General features: G+C 38.4%; 1 protein-coding gene across 2 annotated transcripts in view; it reads left to right on the top strand.

Moving 5' to 3' along the window:
• Positions 1-13841, top strand: part of PARG (poly(ADP-ribose) glycohydrolase) — a 115354-nt gene that overhangs the window by 7301 nt on the left and 94212 nt on the right. The window contains exons 4-7 of one of the 2 annotated variants that reach the window (XM_054035358.1): positions 4682-4865; positions 7454-7576; positions 9469-9552; positions 11404-11478. In XM_054035358.1, the coding sequence (XP_053891333.1) occupies positions 4682-4865; positions 7454-7576; positions 9469-9552; positions 11404-11478 (466 nt within the window). Of the gene's footprint in view, positions 1-4678; positions 4866-7453; positions 7577-9468; positions 9553-11403; positions 11479-13841 lie in introns of both variants that reach the window. The other variant, XM_054035357.1, reaches the window with a different exon arrangement.

Here is a 13841-nt window from a genome sequence, read left to right as displayed (position 1 = left end):
AATTCAATCAGAATACATGGGGGAAGGGAGCTTTTGTTTTTTTTTTTTAATTTGTTTTTTCAGTGCTTACATTACTCAGCTAAAAAACAAACAAACCTGACTTAGTTTTGCTCAAACTTACCAAAATATCCACCTTTGGGTTGAAACCAATATGGAAAATTTCATTCCAGAAAACATTGAGAAAGATATTCATAATTGGGAAATGTAGTGATGATGGGTGCTTGCTGTTTGTTTTTTGTTTGTATTACCATAAAGCATAGAAGTCCTAGTCATGGATCAAGACCTCATTGTGCTAGGTGCTATAAAAATACAGCAAAAACACAAGCTGCCTCAGAGGTGTACACGCTTTATAATAGATTTGTCTAGGTTATATTTCTCTAGTTTGTTTTTGAGGAGGTCATGTGAGACAGTATCAAAAGCCTTTTTAAAGTCAAGATGTATGACATCTAGTGCTTCTCCCCACCCCCATACACAAGGCTGCTTATCCAGTCAGAAGACTATTAAGTTGGTTTGACATGAATTGTTCTTTACAAATCCATGTTGACTGTTACTTACTTTGTTCTAGGTGCCTACAAATTGATTGTTTGCTCCATTATCTTTCTAGACAACCAAGTTAAGCTGACTGGTCTATAATTCCCTGGGTTGTCCTTATTCCCCTTTTTATAGATACTGTACTTGCCCTTTTCCAGTTCTCTCCTCTCTCTCCTCTCTTCCATGAATTCTCAAAGATAACTAATGGCTGAGAGATCTCTTCAGCCAATTCCTAAGTATTCTAGGGTGTATTACATCAGGCCCAGCCGACTTGAAGACATCTAACTTTTCTAAGCCCTGGGCTACACTGCAAACTTATGTTGATATAACTGTGTTGCTGAGGGGTATGGAAAATCCACTAAGTGCTACAACAGTGCAGCTGCACTGGTGCAGCTCTGTAAGTGTAGACAAGCCCTAAGTAATTCTTAACTTATTTCTCCCCTTTCCCCCCCATTTTAGCCTCCGCTCCTTCCCTATTTACAATGATGTTCTTTGCTAGTCATCCAGTCACTGCTAAGGATGAAAGAACTACATTTTTAAAAGAAGTATTTGAGTTTCAGATCCAAAGTTACGAAAATTGAAATTCAAAGACTGATGGCTTTGTCTTTATTTCTCATGGTAGTGGGGTCTGAGTTGAAGAAGTAGTGGGCATCTGTGCCTCCTTATTGAAATCAGTGTGAGTTGAGGGTGTTCATTGTGCAGACTCTGGTAAGACATATAGGTTGCAAACTCTCCACTTTATGTGGGGACATATTCTCTGTTCTTTTAGAAAAGTACTTGCAGAATGCAGCATTCCGGTGTTATGCTGTGGCTAAAAATATAGGAGAGCTGAAATCTTGAACAATGTTGTCTAAAATGACCTTTAATCAATATTTTTTTTCTATTAAAAAAAGAAACTGAATATGAGAGTCATGGGTATTCTGGCCATAAATCAATTTCTTCAGAAATAGCTGCCTACTTGAAATTCTCTTGTTCATAAAGTAACATTTGGAGAAGTAGTAGGTTGTGAAGGCGAATGGATCTCATGCAGACATAAAGAGGTTGGAGCAGTGGCTATTTGTATAGCTATTTTTCAAACCTTTAGGGTTACTGAACTGTGTTAGTAGAGTATAGAGAGAGACTTGTTGAGTTTGCTGTTCAACAATTCTGGCTAAGTGAAATTGCAGCATATCCTTCTTAATAAATCTGGTCTCTACTTCAAACAATGAATTGTACTTTCATATGTTCCCAAAGTAAATGTTATTTCCACAGCTCTAATTTTTTTTTAAAAGCTGTATTAGTAGTATGCCCATTTATTGCTCAGGTCTGTAGTAATTGGGTTTTTAGCTATCCTCAAGATGTGCAAATGAATGCTGAAAACTTACAGTACAGAGCTGATGGTGTATTGCCATAATTATTTTATCATATGGATCTAATTTTTTATTACTTGTAGAATTTAAAAAGTAAGAAGGAAACGGAAAACAAAGTAAACAATTGGTCTGTGAATTTGCATTCTGCAGGGTTGTGTCATAAATGTGCTATTAATTCCAATGTGTACCTTGCATTGACAACAGACATGAAAGACAGGATGTGATAGAAATTCAGTATTTTCAAAAGAATCTGTTTCTCCTTAACAAGTGCAGATAACTCCCATTGGCATTAATGGAGTTGAGGGAAGAACAGATCCCTTTAACCAAAAGATTTTGTACACTGTGTTGAAATTAGATCAGAGAGGACAGTGAATGAATTTGGGCCAGATTCTGATTTCAGTTTCACCAGTGTAAATTCTGAGTAACAAAGTGGACAAACTAGCAATTTGTGTTGAGAGAAGTGTTTTTTGCTTGACTATATGACATATTCTGTTATAGCTAGGTATTAAGCTACATCTTTGCCAGTGGCACTGCATCTGTTCTCAATAGCAAAGAGCAGCAATTGGTAAAAATCACTTGTGCAACTAGAAATGTAAGTTTTTAATGAAGTAGCTCTTAATTTTTTAAGCAGCAGTAACCTTGCTTCACTAGAGTATTGTATGCTATGCCTATTCTGTGAAAACAGAATACTTGGCATCGTCTGACTTTTTTACTGAGTAATAATATGCACCTCTACCCCGATATAACACAACCCGATATAACAGGAATTCAAATATAACGTGGTAAAGCAGCGCTCTGGGGCGGGGGGGGGGGGGGGAGGGCAGGGCTGCGCACTCTGGTGGATCAAAGCAAGTTCGATATAATGAGGATTCACCTATAACGCGGTAAGATTTTTTTTTTGGCTCCCGAGGACAGCGTTATATTGGGGTAAAGGTATAATTCAAGACTTTGCTTTCTGGCTTGGCTCTTCAGTATGTATCTAACAACTGTGTGCATACTTTTATTATAGTATCAATACTTCATGGTACACATTGTACTTAAGGTTGAGTCCCGGTTTCTATTTTACTCTACCTCTCAGTGTAGACATGCCCTTACTTTTCAGGACTTTCTCAAGCTTCTGAAATTTTCTGTACTTAGTCTTTGATTCAAGTTACTAGATATGGAATCCATTCTTCGGGTAGCATTTGCTTATTTGTAACAATTTCCTTGGCTAAAATCTGATAAACAGAACTACTTAATTTCTTGGAGGTCTAATCTAACAGAAGAAATTAGTAATATAGTTTGTCAAAATTGTTATGCTGATCTTTTGACTTCTGAAGAAAGTTCAAACTGGGATTTTTTTTTTTTTTTGCCTCAGTGGCTGATAATGAATGAGTACACCAGATTTTAATGAGAACATGGAATAAATGGCCATCCATCCATTACAACTGTTGATTTTATATGAAATAGGTTAGCACAGAAACCTCTGGATAGTCTGTATTTCAGTGTATAGTCTGGTAGAGATGCTCACCTTGCCGTAACAAATAAGTCTTGCACAAGGGGAATGTCCTCACAAGTTAATGTATATATTATATATAATTTATTATAGTTATAGTTAGTAAATCTAGATTCAAACAAAGCTTCAGGACACTATCTCTTTTATCTGTTGGGCACTGAGCAGACTTCTGGGCACTGAGTTAATAAATAATGAAGTGTTCAACAAAATTAGTCTTGTTTGTGGAGCCTCTTTGGTTAGTTTAGCCCCTGCCAGCTTCAAGAAATAGAGTTAAATTATTGTTCTAAATTACCTGTGTAAGTCTGAAGTAATGCCAGTGTAACAGAGAACAAAATTTGGGCTTGTTTCTATAATCTTTCCTTGTGTGTTAGGCCCAATTCACTATTGCCCTACAGCTTGTCTAGTTACTTACGCACATGCAAAGTGGGTGTAAATCATTACCTGTAAATGACTATATAAGGAGAAAGGCAAAGCTGGATTTTGAAATGTGTAAGAGCATTTGCTGCTCCCATTAATTTTAATGTCCGCTGTGACTGCTCAAACACTTCTGAATATCCATCTCTACTTCTGATTTAAGTCTGTGCCTCCACTTTGATACCTTTTTTTGTATTCAGATAGGATATTGCTTGTATGTTATACTGAGATCTATAATCACTCTGAAGTTCTACAACTGGTGATTTGTACCAGGTCTCTACAATGTCTGCTTAAGCCATACTATACAGGTGGAATACACTGGAACTGTTTTTCTGCTGTTTGAGGACAAATATAAAGGCTGTTCAAACTACTGACTTAGAAGTCAATATGTTCCATTCTCCCGGTAGTGTCTGGGGAGCTGGTGGTACGGGTAAATGTCATCTTGAGAAAGCTGTTATCCGCTACAGTGTCCTGATGGGTTCATATGGTAAAAGTACTTTTCATCATGTATAAATAGAATATTGCATTGAACATGTACAGTTAATGATTAAACTGATACTTAGAGACTTCTGTTAATGGGGACCATAATGGGACCAAAGCATCTGGCTAAGGATTGTGTTCCATTCCATAAAGTTTACAATATTTGGAGCAGTTTTGAGAATGGCTTTTCTGCTGTTGAACACTATGGAAAAGTGCATGTTGTTGAAAACAAGGTGTTTCTGGATTCAACTTTTGCTGTGTTTTGGATGCAGTTAAAAAGGATTTTAGAAAAGAAACTGCTAAAGTGACACAAATTTAGTTTGAAATCTAATGTTAATACATACATTTAGCTGTAGAGTATTCCACTGTAAATAAGATGTGCTTCAATGTATTCCTTTTATTTTAACAGCAGGAAAGAACCTTATGAATTCAAACACCAAAGGCCAGGAAGGAAGATTGCTAAATATATCCCACCTTCACTTCCAACTAATAAGAAATGGTTTGGGACACCTATTGAAGAGATGAGGAGAATGCCTATGTGTGGGGCTCGTCTTCCTCATTTGAGACCATCAACCAATCACACAGTGACCATCAGAGTATGATGATTCAAAATAATATTTGAAAACACAACCTTCTTATTAAATTGATGGCATAAGACTGATATCCTGCCATTTATCAGTTTTGCCGCTTTCCTGATTGTGGAAACTTTTGACTTCTCAGGAAGCTAGCTAGAGTCTAATATGCTTAAAGATGACTTGCTTTCTGTGATACAGCGGTCTTATAATTTGGTTGAGTAGGACTTTAGAAATATGATTAAGATTTTGATTCTCGCCCTTATGGGACAAACTTTTCTTTTAGATAGGTTTGTGCCTCACCATTTGACTTCAAGTTTTGGGAGCTGCAGCATGTATCTCTGTAGCCAGAATTGGTTGATGTTTTCTGTTTTCAAAATTTCTCCATTTTTGACTCAAGGTATAAAAGATAAAAGTGAATGAGTGAAGAGGAGTCTAAAGGAATCTTAGCCTTGCATCCCATACTAACCTGGCACATATATGTGTGTGTCTGTCTCTCTCTCTCGCTCTTATGTACAGTAAAATAATTTTTAAAGTGAAATATATGATAAACTGGCAGCATGTCACAAAAGCACAGCTAAAGAAAATCACATTCATTCTCAATAAACTGACATTTATTTGACTTACGTGTTGCTTAAAAGGCATGTGGTCTATAAGGTGTTCAAATGTTAATGCAATGTTATAAATAGAATTTACTATCAGAAAAGTCAGGAATTTTAAATATGGTTCCCACTGTATCCACAACTAGTTATCCCCATGTGCAATAATAGTGTGTTGTTCATGCACATAAATATGGCTACATTTGGAACCATAATTGTGTGACTTTTGTATATGTAAATTTCCAGCTATATTGGCTCAGAATAGCTTTCAGTATTTTTTATTTTTAGAGGAAAAAAATCCCTAGCAGGTGATCAGACATTGGAATGATTGCATATATTACATTTATTTCAAAGTGCAGTAAAAGTTAAATTGATGACACTTTATTTTATATTTATTTTTATATTTTAGAATGTTAGGCTAGAAGGAACCATTATGATCATATACTCTGACCTCCTGAATAACACAGGCCATAGAAGCTCTCCCATTAATACCAGCATGGAGAATTACAAATGTGCTATGCCTGGAGTTTTTTAAATATATCCATGTTTGAGTTATTAGAAAGCAGAACAGTATATAATACATTTTGTAAAAGCACAAAAAAAATAATTTTCTGAGTTTTAATGGCTCAAAAAAAGCCAAACTAAATTGTACAATTTTTTAGAATAAAAAATCCACTTTTGGGCTGTGTATAAAAATGAGTAGCTTTTCACCTGTAAATGGTGTGTACTTCCCCTGTGTGCCCCTTGTGACTGGGTATGTACAGCAGATACACCCTGCCTTAATGTTTCCAACTGTATACATCAGTAAATCCACTGTAAAGAAACCAGACAAGGGTAAGCTGAAACAACATACGTACATCCCCTTTAATACGGTCTTGGGGAGGGAGCATTTATAACAGAATTCATAGGCCCTTACCGGATGACCCTGTTTCAGAATTTCCAAACTAAAAGTCCACAAAGAAATCCTCTGGCTGGGTTAGGCTAGCCCTCTGGAGAGTGAGGAAGAGACTACTATCCTTTGCAGCCTGGATGGCTTCTAGACCCATTCCTCCTGCTCAGTTTCCTGTTCCTGTTTAGATTACCAAGCCCTAAGGTGGGCAGGGGCTTCCTTTATTACACCCAGGCTGTCTTGATTGTAGGCTCAAGCCTGCCTCTTAAAGGGGGAAGTATGCTCTTACAGCCCAAAAAGAAATAATTTCAGAAAATGTTATATAAATACCTGAAAATGATCATCTTGTAATGAAAGTGTCTTCTCCACCAAAATGATTGTTTTGTTACTCTAATATCCTAGTGTCTTAGACTGAAAACAAGTATAACCCACACCAGCACAGTGTGGCTTTTTGTCCCCTTCTGGTGACTAGACTAGAGAAGTTTGAGTTGTCTACTGCTGACCTAATTGACCAGGTGCTTTAGCTCAAGCAGTAGCTGCACTCTGTTTTAGATCCAGAGGTCCTGGGTTCAATCCTCACAGACAGCCCAGGCAGGAGCAGTGTTACACAAGCATGTGAGTATCTGAGACTATGTCTACACTCCTGCTGGATTGATGCACCGGGGGTCGATTTAACAGGTCTGGTGAAGGACCTGCTAAATTGACGGCAGAGCACTCTCTGATCGACCCTGGTACTCCACTGGGAACGAGAAGAGTAAGGTAAGTCGATGGAAGAGTGTCTCCATCGACCCAGCACAGAGTCGACACCACAGTAAGTCGACCTAAGTTACGTCGACTCCACTACGTCGTTATTCACTAGCTGGAGTTGTGTAACTTAGGTTGACTGGTTATGTGTACACTACTGCGGTAAGAGTTATGTCTAAGACTATATAATATGGGACATTGCCTGCTCTGAGATGTTTGGGTATAGTTGCTGTTAAACTTGATGGAACGTGTGGAAAAGGATTTGTGGCCAAAATTTGGCTGTGCATTCACTTTTTATGAGGATTTCTGTTTCTTATTGTTTATGTAGGTTTCACAAGCACTTTGCATAGCATGAATTTTCTTTCTATTCTCTGTTGCAGGTAGATCTATTGAGGGAAGGAGAGGTGCCAAAACCTTTTCCAACTCATTATAAAGATTTGTGGGATAATAAACATGTTAAAATGCCCTGTTCAGAACAAAACTTATACCCTGTAGAGGATGAGGTAAGACAAAAAAAATTTCCTTACAAATATGAATGAAAGTTTGGGCAATAAAACTGAGACAGATACAATAAGGAGTTGTGACCCTGCCTTCTGCTATAGTTTTAGATGTTCAGTTTGCCATACTGAATTAGAACACTGGTCTATCTGGTCTGGTAGCTAAACTTCAGACGGAAGAAGAGAACTCTTCTGCCAGCCAATAATTCATTTAGCAATCTGTGTGATGAATACTATACATGGTAAGGAAAAAGAGGGGCAGGTTGGGCGTGGAAAAAAGGAGACACATTTTTTCCCCCCTGATCCTATTGGGGATGATCATTACACCTTGCAGAATGATTGGTTCAGTTATAGTTTGTCACTCAGTGTGCATGTATTCAGTCTTCAGAGGTTTCAAGTGTATCTTCTTTATTATATTACTGGCTAAACCATAAATGGCCTAGTCTTGCTAGGTTAAAGATTTTTTGATACGAGTATCATGTTACCACTTGGGAGACTTGTGATTGAGATCCCTTAGTTATAGGTAAACACATTTTTGGAGATTTACCTGTGTGGAGACCAAATTGTATTGCCTCTTGACAGCTGGTGCACACCTTTACAGCCTAAAGGCTTTTTGACTTTCTCAGCTGTGGTATTTTTGCTGCAGCTGAAAAATTAATAACTGATGAATTGGTGCTTCATAGGAAAAGGATTCATGAAAACCCTATGGTGCCACTTAGACAAGAGCATTAGCATGACTCTGAAGAGGTAAACTATCTTGTTCAGCCCTCTCATACCAGTCTCATGAAAATTGCCTGTTTCCACAGAGTAAGCATTGGAGTTTTTCCCAATATCTTTTTCTCTCTTTAGGCATATGGCCTTAATTTGAGTATGTGGAAGAATGAGTCAGACTTTCTGTACCTTAATCCCCCTATCTGTAGTAAAAGAAAATTACTGCTTTTGAAGTATGAATTGTTGAATTAATATTCTGAGTGTGAAAGGAGATTTTTTGGGGGATTTTATAACTCTAGCCATATTATGTCATAATCAAATATCCACTTTATCCTTACTGCAGAAACCTTTGTTAAAGTCTTGGTCATCTCTCTCTCCTTGCTAATTATAACTCCCCCATTTCTCACCTCCATTTCAATATGGTCTAGATCTTCGCTAACAATTTTGTCTCCTACTGCTTTGATCATACCACTTTTCCTTGCCTAGTATAATGAGCATAGAATACCTCTGTTTTTGTGAATTTTATTGGCTTCCCCTCTGATTCTGAGTGTGATTGACGGTGGTGTTTGTAATCTGTAAAGCCCTACATGGTTTGGGACTTGGCTCATTTAGGGACTTTCTCTTTGCCACTTTACCATTTTGGTGGTTGAGAGCATGAGAGGCACTTTTGCCTACTGTTCATGGATGTGCAACCTTTGGGTCTAGAGGCAGACTGTTTCTGGTGGAGGGTCTTCAGCTATTAAGCTCACTTCCTCCAACAGTGGTCTCCTTTAATAATGTTTTGATCAACCATTTCCTGCATTAAGGACCGTTAATGCATTATTTATGGCTGATGGGGTAGTATAGGAAAGAGTGTGGTTAGTATGAAGGAGAGCACTTGATATATCATTTAACAAATGACCTAATTTAAAAAAAAAAAAACTCTTTAAAGCAAAATGCAGTGTGATTTGAGACATTAATTAGCAAATTACACAAGTGCTCCAAGAATAAGTTCTTTCTAAAAGTAGGCAAATAGAGAACCTCTTTTCCTTTTCTCCCCTCTACAATTGTACTGTGGTATACAGTCAATGACACTGAATATTTTACTGCTACATGCTTTTTGACTTGGGGGGTCGAATACAATTTTATTAGCTGAAGTGTTTTCAGATTTCTTTGCTTTGTTCGTGTTTTTATTTTATTTTTTAAAGAATGGTGATAGGACTGCTGGAAGCCGATGGGAGCTAATCCAGACTGCACTACTTAACAAATTCACCAACTCACATGATTTGAAGGTAAGGCCGGCAATCTAAAATAAAGTCAATTTATTTGAGTTATAAGCAGTTTCAGGTCCTATATCTGTCTAGGAGTGCCCTTGCCAATCCCGTCCTTCCTTCCTTCCTTTCTTTCTTTCTTTCTTTCTTTCTTTCCCTCTGCTGAGGGATGGACCCACATAAACAACTGAAGAAAGTGACCATACAGGGGGAAATGTGAAACTCATTCTGCAAAACCCCTCTGTTTAGGAGCAATAGAGCCAGTCCTTACCCCTCAGAGGGGCAAGAGGTTTTACTCTTAAGTATTTCCTCATACGAAAGGAGGATGGAGGGCAGAGACTGATCTTTGATCTAAGACTTCTAAACAAGTTTGTAAAGCCTCAGAAGTTCAGGATGGCGGTTCTGGCAGCTATAATTACTTCACTGGAGAAGGGAGATTGGAAATGATCCTGGTCTATAGTGATTCATAAATATTTCCTGTGCGAAGGGTCTATTGTTATATGGGAATAGGCATCTTGTAGGTCGAGGGCTGAAAACCAAAGTACTTCCCTTCAGTATCTACTCTGTCCCAAGGCTGTTCTCCAAGGTCGTGGTGGTAGTGGCTGTTGACCTCTGACAGAGGCAATCCTGGTCTTCCAAGGGCCATTCCTATGAAGCAGTGCTGTCCTCCAGCCTCCTGGCCTTTGCTCTTTTCCAAGAGTTGGGCCTTTAGCTAAAAGTAAGGAAATCCCTGTTAATCCCCACAAGGAAGATTGTTTATAGGGGCTTCTGTGGATTTGTCAACAGCCAGGGCCTACCCTTCCTTAGACATGCTCATAACCTTGTCAGATTTGATATGGACAATTCAGGGGAATTCTTGAACATTTATAAGGAACTGTCTTCAGCTCCTGCAATACATAACAGCTTGCACTTTTGTGACCAATCATGTAAGGCTATGCCTCAAGTCAGAAACACCTTTGGACAGACAGGTGACTGTTCCTCTATAAGTGAGGAACTCCCTGGGTTGGTGGAAAGATCAATTCAACATCTGCATGGGCATTCTCTTCTGTTGCCCAATTAGATCACTGACTTTAACAACAAATGCATCGCTGTTGGGATGGGGAACTCATCTCAATGCTCTTATGCCTCAAGGCAAATGGACAGCTCAGAAAACCAATCTTCACATCAAGCTGTTGGAGCTCAGGGCTGCCAGGAATTCCTGCCTCTATTTCTATTTCACAAAAATTCAGGCGGCTGGGAAGGCTTTAAACCTTTTTTTAAAAACAACTTTTAAAAAAAAAGCCTCTATGCCCTGTGATGACTAAAGAAAATGCTCAGTTTTTGTATGTTTCATGAATGACATAGCAACTATTAAATTATTTTTTTGTCAACAATTCCTAGCGTGTGTTTTGAGGCTCACCAATTTCTTGAAGCAGTGTAAAATTGATATTTTAAAACATTGTTCTTTGTTTTAATAAAAAAAAAAGAGTTAAATTAGACAAAAAGAGGTCTTAAAGAAAGTCAGATACAGAGAGAGAGAGAGAGAGAGAATATTGTAAATTAAGAACTAAGCCAGTTTTCCTTGGAATTATTTCTGGTAAGATTGTTTAGGCCTGGTCCTTGTTTCTGTGTTAATTGTTCTGCTTAACCTTGCTATGCTTCTGATTCTCTAGTCCCCTATACAGGCAAAAGTTCCTGTCAATTACAAGAGGCGTTTTTTGCCTATATAAAGCCTGCAGGTAAGGCCCCAAGATAGCAAGTTTGTTGTGTATTAAGATACTTTTCTGCCAGTAGATGGTGCTGTTTCTTCAAAAAGATAAACTTCAGTGGATTGTCATATGCCAACCAAGGATCCGTATTTATTATTCCAGTATGTGTGTTTTTCTTCTATAGGAGGCTATATTGAGATATAATGTTGCTTATGCCAAGAAGTGGGACTTTACTGCTCTTACTGACTTCTGTGATAAGGTAAAGAAAGTTTACTTCAAAACAGAAAATGTAAAAGCTAATTCAATGAATTCTGGCTATATTTACTATATATCTTGTGTAACTTTTTTTGTTTCATTTTCTCTTCTATCAAGAATCACAAGCTGCCCATATCTATAACTGGCCCTAATGTAATACTTTGGTTGGCAATAGTAGCTACAGTGGTTAGTGCATACTAGGCTTTTGCTTCATTCTAGATTTTGCATGACTAGCTCAGAAGTTTTAGAGCATTCCTGAACCTTTTACTTCCAGGAAAAAAACTGTGATCATCCTGATATGCTGCCAGATTTGTTAGTAAACTCTATTGTGTTTTCGTAAAGAAACATTATATTAAAAAGAAACTCGTTATTTTTATGTTTCTCCCCAGTGTCATTCCCTGACACACAGACTGGTTATAAGTCTAGCAGTATATTTTTCTTTTAAGGTATGGGAGGTCTTGATTTTCAACTTTCAACTTGATTTTCAAACCCTTGTGAAGCTGGGGCAATTGCTCTATCTTCAAACTTTCCCCCTGGCAAGAGGATGGGCGGGAAAGAGCTACAGGTGACAGATGCTAGTAACATTGCTTAATGCACTTCTGCAAAGTGCTCAGATGCCATGTTGTTGAAGGCAGTACAAGAACTTAAATAGACTACAAAGAAAGGGTTTGTATCTTGAGTTTAAGAGCTCCACAAAAGACAGGTTCTGAGTTGCAAAGAGAGGAAGAAATGTATTTGGAAAATACACAAGACTATCTTTGTTTTGGTGATAAAAATAATGCATGGGTCTCCAGCCAGGGAAAGCTTCTCCAGCAGGTAATTCAGGTATGGTTGAAATTGAATTTGATTTGTATTGAATGTTATAATTATAAAAATTTTTATAAAGAAGAATTTTTAATATAAAATCATAGAATATCAGGGTTGGAAGGGACCTTAGGTGGTCATCTAGTCCAACCTCCTGCTCCAAGCAGGACTAATCCCCAGACAGATTTTTGCCTCAGATCCCTAAATGGCCCCCTTAAGAATTGAACTCTCAACCCTGGGTTTAGTAGGCCAATGCTCTAACCACTGAGCTATCCACCTCTCTTCCCCCCCCCTCCCCTCCCCCCCCCCCCCCCAGTATGGATTTGTTGGGAAGTTTTTGGTAGTCATTACAAAGATATGCCAGGAAATTTGAAATATGCCTGCTTTACTATAAAATATAGAAGAAAATGTATTTTCTTTTGTTGACCAATTTTTACATGTGCACAAGCAAAAATTTCATAGGAGAAACAGTAAGTATCCAAAAGTAGCTGTGGATTTACACAATTGGTGTTTAGTAGTTTTCTTCATAATTCATGTGTTTGCTTTTTTGTAAGTTCATACAGTACATATGTGTAAAAACATGTGATCAACTGATCTGTGTGGGAAAGCAGGCTGTTCTTTGTAATGTCTCTCTTATGCTCATAGGGACAGCTGGATTGGAGTGGAATTTGGTTCTGGGACAACATGGCGGTGGCACTGCTGCAGGAGGGCAGCTATAAAAACTGCTTATGGTTTCATAGAGAGCCCTCCTTGTCAAGTTTGTCTGGAAGAGGTGCTGAATCAGTCTGTCTTCAGGCCTCTCTGGAGCTGCCCCCTCCTAGTCCTACTTCATCTGCTTTTGGGGCTGCATTGGCTAGCTTTCACGCCACTAGCTTAGCAGTTGTTGTGGGTATTTTTTTTGCTTTCTTGCTCCTGGTGGGCTTTCCACCACTCAGGGCTTGCGACCTTGGCAGCACCACCAGAAATTAATCTGGTCTGTTGAAGATGCTCCCTATAATATTGTCAAACAATAAAATATTTCAACAAATGTAACAACTTATAAAAAAGGGGTGGGAAAACCCCTGACATAGGGCAACCCTACTTGCCTTAGTTTCCCTCCTTTAGTCACCTGCAACTCCGTACAAGCTTTCTTTACTCACTAATATCCTCATTGGGGCCAGTTTATTACCAAATCTAGTGCAATTTTGTTATGGACTAAAGGCTTAAAACATCATCTATTACTTGTCCATGGTGTGTATAGTTCTTCAAAAATTCCATGACTTCTAGTCCATTGATTTGGCACATATCACACTCCAATGTGTTCTACCACACCTGGGTCTTTCATTAGTCTTCTACTGACGTAGTGCCAGGACAGCTATCCCAGCCCTTCCAGCAGGAATGTAACCCTGTTCTTCCCAGTGGAGAACACACTCGCCTCTCCCCCCTCCAAAGCCTCTCTGCTGGAAGTTCATCCTCATCCAGAAAGCATCCATGACTTCCCCTGTTCCATTAACCTCTCATTTCAGACAGGCCATCAGGTAAGCTCCTCTGCTGCTTATTTCCCATCATCCCTCTTTGGCCTTC

The sequence above is a fragment of the Malaclemys terrapin genome, chromosome 7 (genome assembly GCF_027887155.1).
Source record: "Malaclemys terrapin pileata isolate rMalTer1 chromosome 7, rMalTer1.hap1, whole genome shotgun sequence".
Taxonomy (NCBI): Eukaryota; Metazoa; Chordata; order Testudines; family Emydidae; genus Malaclemys; species Malaclemys terrapin.
Note: the sequence above shows the minus strand (reverse complement) of the source record. Positions and strands in the feature narration are given on the sequence as shown.